Source organism: Coturnix japonica, unplaced genomic scaffold (genome assembly GCF_001577835.2).
Source record: "Coturnix japonica isolate 7356 unplaced genomic scaffold, Coturnix japonica 2.1 chrUnrandom498, whole genome shotgun sequence".
Lineage (NCBI taxonomy): Eukaryota > Metazoa > Chordata > Aves > Galliformes > Phasianidae > Coturnix > Coturnix japonica.
Genome location: NW_015439890.1, coordinates 25,811 through 30,850, shown reverse-complemented (window position 1 = coordinate 30,850; position 5,040 = coordinate 25,811). Strand labels below are relative to the sequence as shown.

Below are 5,040 nucleotides of genomic sequence, written 5' to 3'. Positions count from 1 at the left end.
GGATCCATAGAAGGACCTCATAGGGATCCCATTAGGGACACATAGGGACCCATAGAGACCCATTTAGAGACCCATAGGAGACCATAGAGGACCCATAGTGAAGCCCTAGGGGCACCATAATAAGACCACATTAGAGACCCATTAGGGACCCATAAGGAGACCCATAGAGACCATAGAGACCCATAGAGCCCATAGAGACCCATAGATACCCGATAGGGACCCATAAGATCCATAGCGACTCTATTAGAGACCCATGGGGACACATAGGACCCAATAGGGTACCATAGAGACACATATGAGACCCATGGGACCATTTAGAGACCCATGAGGAAACATTAGAGACCTCATAGAGACCATAGAGACTCATAGAGACCATAGCGGGACTATAAGGGGAACCATAGAGACCCATAGAGACCATTAAGAGGACCCTAAAGGTGATCCCATAGCGCTTATAGAGGACCCATTAGAGGTACCCATAATGAGACCCCTATATGGGATCCATAGGGACACATAGAGACCTTAGAGTCACAACCCATAGGGACCCTATTAGAGGACCATAGGGACATAAGGACCCATAGATGGTACCATAGGGACCCATTAGGGGACCCATTTAGGGACCTAGGTGACACCATTAGGGACACATAGGGACCATAGGAGACCCATTAGATGACCGCATAGGGACCAAGGACCCATAGAGACACGTTAGGGACACTATTAGGGATCCCTAGAGACCATTAGAGACCTCATAGAGACACATAGGGACACTATAGGGGACACATTAGAGACCCATGAGACCCATAGAGACCCTAGCGACCCATAGAGACCATAGAGAACCCATAGAGACCCATTAGAGACATCCATAGGGACAATTAGGGAACACATAGGACCCATAGAGACCCATAGAGACCCCATAGGGACCCATTAGGCGGGAACTCATAGGGACCCATTAGAGGACCCATAGGGACCCATAGAGACCACATAGTGGGACCCTTATAGAGACCCATTAGAGACCCTAGGGGCCCCATAGAGACCCATGGGACACATAGGGACCCATAGGGACTTCATAGGGCTCATTAGGGACCCCAGGACCCATTTAGGAAGCATATGGACCATAGGGACCCATAGAAACCCATATGGGTAACAATAGGGGACCCATAGAGACCCATAGGACCCATAGGGACCCCATAGAGACCCCATAGGGCTGCCCCATAGATCCCAGCCCCATAGAAACCCCATAGACCCCCATGACCTCCCACAGAGACACATTAGGGGACCATAGAAGGACACAGGGGACAATTTATAGCGACCCATAGAGACCCATAGAACGGAACCCATAGGGCCCATATGAGATCCCATAGAGACCCATAGGGAACCATAGGACCCAATGAGACACATTAGAGACCCATAGAGACCCATAGGGACCATAGGAGACCCATAGGGACTCATAGGGACACGTATAGAGACCCATGTAGGACACTAGGGACCCATGGGATCACATTAGGGGATCACATATGAGACCCATAGGATACCCCATAGAGGACCATTGGGCTCCCCATAAGATCCCACCCATAGAAACCCCATTAGAAACCCCATAGGGACCCATAGAGGATCCATAGGGACCCATAGGGGGACCTACATATGAGACCTCATAGGTGATTCCATACGAACACATAGGGACCATAGGGACCATTAGAGACCCATAGAGACCCCTAGATGAGACTAGTGGACCCCACATGAGCCATAGGACAATGGGAACCCATAGGAGACCGTTAGGACCATAGGACCATAGAGACATCATAGAGACACATAGAGATCCCATGGGACATCATTTAGGGACACATAGGGACCACTATAGGACACTATAGGGACACTATAGTGGACCCATAGAGACCAATAGGGGACCATAGGGCCCATTAGGGACCCATAGGAGAACCATAGTGGACCCATAGAGACCCATATAGACCCCATAGTAGTACCCATAGGAGACCCATATGGGACCCATAGGGCATTAGTAGACCATAGTGACCCTATAGGGACCAATTGGGACCCATAGGGACACATAGGGACCCATAGAGAACCCATAGGGACCCATAAGGGACCCATAGGAGACCCATAAGAAGACCTCATAGCGACACTATAGCGACCCATAGCGACCCATAGAGACCCATAGAGACCCATAGGGACCATTGGACCCATAGGGACCCATAGAGACCATAGAGACTCATTAGAGACCCATACGAGACCCATAGAGACCCCATAGGGACACATAGGGACCCATAGGACCCATAGGACCATAGAGACCATACGAGACCCATTAGAAGACCCATAGCGACCCATAGATGGGACACATAGAGACCATAGAGCATCATAGAGATCCCATGAGATCCCATAGGACCCATAGAGACCATAGCGACCCATATGGGACCCATAGGACAATAGAGACCCCATAGAGACCCATTAGGGACATAGAGACCCATGGGGCTGCCCCATAGATCCCAGCCCCATAGCTCCCACCTGTACAATGGGGACGAGGAATCCTCGCAGTGGGTTGACGTTGTGTTTCTGTTTGATACGCCAACAGCTCCGATTGTACGGCGCTGGGAACACTGAGGGACGGATCCCATAAGTATCATGACTGCCCCATAGATTAGACACAGCCTGCCCCATAGATCCCAGCCCATAGATAGACACAGCCTGCCCATAGATACAGCCTGCCACATAGATAGACACAGCCTGCTCCCATAGATCCCCGCCCATAGATAGACACAGCTGGCCCATAGAATATGACACAGCCTTTTTGGGCCCCCCAATTTTTGAAAAATTTCTTGGGGCCTGGCGGGGCCCCCCCAAATATTAAAAGGGAATTAAATATCTCTTGCTGCCCCAAAGATCTTGCCCCATAGATACAGCCTGTCCCATAGTAGATAGAGCTGCCCATAGATCTTGCCTGCCCATAGATACAAGGGCTCTGCCCCATAGATCCCAGCCCCATAGATTTGCCTCTGCCCCATTAGATCTGACTGGCCCCATAGATCTGCCCCATAGATAGAGCCTTGCCCCTAGATCCCAGCCCCATTAGAATAGACAACAGCCTGCTCCATAAGATCCCAGGGCCCCATAGATAACACAGCCTGCCCCCATAGAATTTCCCAGCCCCATAGACAGGAGACCAGCCTGCCCCATAGATCCCAGCCCCATTAGATAGATTAGATGGGCCTGCCCCAATAGATCCCAGGCCCCATAAGTAGGATAGAGCCTGCCCCTATAGATTCCCAGCCCCATAGATAGACACAGCTGCCCCATTAGATCCCAGCCCATAGGATAATGGCACAGGCCCTATATCATTCTCCCCGTAATATGTTATAAGCCTTTGCCAACATCATTTAGATAATTTTCCCAGCCCCATATTGATTATCATAGCTTGTCCCTGTATGATGATACAAGTAGATCTAGTCCCCATAGATTATGAATTAATGATGGCCTGCCCATAGATCTGCCCATGAAGATAGATATCAGCACTATTGGCCCCTAGATACAACCTTTTGCTTGCCATAGGGATCTTTGTGCCCCATTTAGAGGTCCTTGCCCATAGATTTACATCTCTTTTGCACCCATAGATGTGCCCCCATATTGGTCATGCCCATTAGTATGTGGCCCAATTATTTGGTCCTCCCCTTTTGTGCCCCTCGAATTAGTCCGTCCTGCTCCCACATAGCCTCTTTCCCCATTAATTCCCCCCTGGGTGGCCGTCCATAGAATTATCTGTGCGACCATTTATTTGGGTTTATCTTTTTTTGGTGTCCCCTCCCTTAATTAAGGCCCCTCTCTTTTTTTTTTTTGGGGGTGGGGGCCCCCCCCCCCCCCCCCCCCCCCCCGAAATTTTTTTTTTTTTTTTTTTTTTTTTTTTTATTTTTTGTTTTACCCCTTCCCCCTGGTGCCCTCATTAGATAGTCTGCTCTCTTGCCTGCCCCATAGATCCCAGCCCCATAGATAGACACAGCCTGCCCCATAGATCCCAGCCCCATAGACAGACACAGCCTGCCCCATAGATCCCAGCCCCATAGATAGATAGAGCCTGCCCCATAGATCCCAGCCCCATAGATAGATAGAGCCTGCCCCATAGATCCCAGCCCCATAGATAGACACAGCCTGCCCCATAGATCCCAGCCCCATAGATAGACACAGCCTGCCCCATAGATACAGCCTGCCCCATAGATCCCAGCCCCATAGATACAGCCTGCCCCATAGATACAGCCTGCCCCATAGATAGATAGAGCCTGCCCCATAGATCTGCCCCATAGATAGATACAGCCTGCCCCATAGATACAACCTGCTCCATAGATCTGCCCCATAGATCTGCCCCATAGATCCACTCTGCCCCATAGATGTGCCCCATATGTCTGCCCCATAGATGTGCCCCATATCCCCCCTGTGCCCCATAGCTCTGCCCCATAGCTCTTCCCCATATCCCCCCTGTGCCCCATAGATTCTGCCCCATATGTCTGCCCCATAGCTCTGCCCCATATCCCCCCTGTGCCCCATAGATTCTGCCCCATAGCTCTGCCCCATATCTCCCCTGTGCCCCATAGCTCTGCCCCATAGAATCTCCCCCGTGCCCCATATCTCTGCCCCATAGAATCTCCCCCGTGCCCCATAACTCACCTTGCTGTGGGTCCGCCCCCCTTTTAGCGTCCTGCAGCCTCTGTGCCAGGCGTTGGATGTGGGGCAGATGTGGGGCGGTTCTGGCCGCCTCCCGTTGGGCCTTGAGCAATAGGGGCAGCAGCGCCACGCGCACACACAGCGTGCCTGGGACATGGGGGGCAGACCCATAAGTGGGGGGCTGGACCCATAGATGTGGGGCTGGACCCATAAGTGTGGGGCTGGACCCATAAGTGTGGGGCTGGGGGGGGAATGGGACCCATAAGTGTGGGGCTGGACCCATAGATGTGGGGCTGGACCCATAAGTGTGGGGCTGGGGGGGGAATGGGACCCATAAGTGGGGGCCTGGACCCATAAGTGGGGGGCTGGGGGGGTAATGGG

General features: G+C 52.0%; 1 protein-coding gene across 1 annotated transcript in view; it reads right to left on the bottom strand.

Moving 5' to 3' along the window:
- Positions 1-5,040, bottom strand: part of OXA1L (OXA1L mitochondrial inner membrane protein) — a 16,625-nt gene that overhangs the window by 5,046 nt on the left and 6,539 nt on the right. Inside the window, exons 4-5 of the mRNA XM_015850643.2 lie at positions 4,663-4,806; positions 2,515-2,606 (exon numbers count right to left, since the gene is read on the bottom strand). Of these exons, the coding sequence (XP_015706129.1) occupies positions 2,515-2,606; positions 4,663-4,806 (236 nt within the window). The remainder of the gene's footprint in view (positions 1-2,514; positions 2,607-4,662; positions 4,807-5,040) is intronic.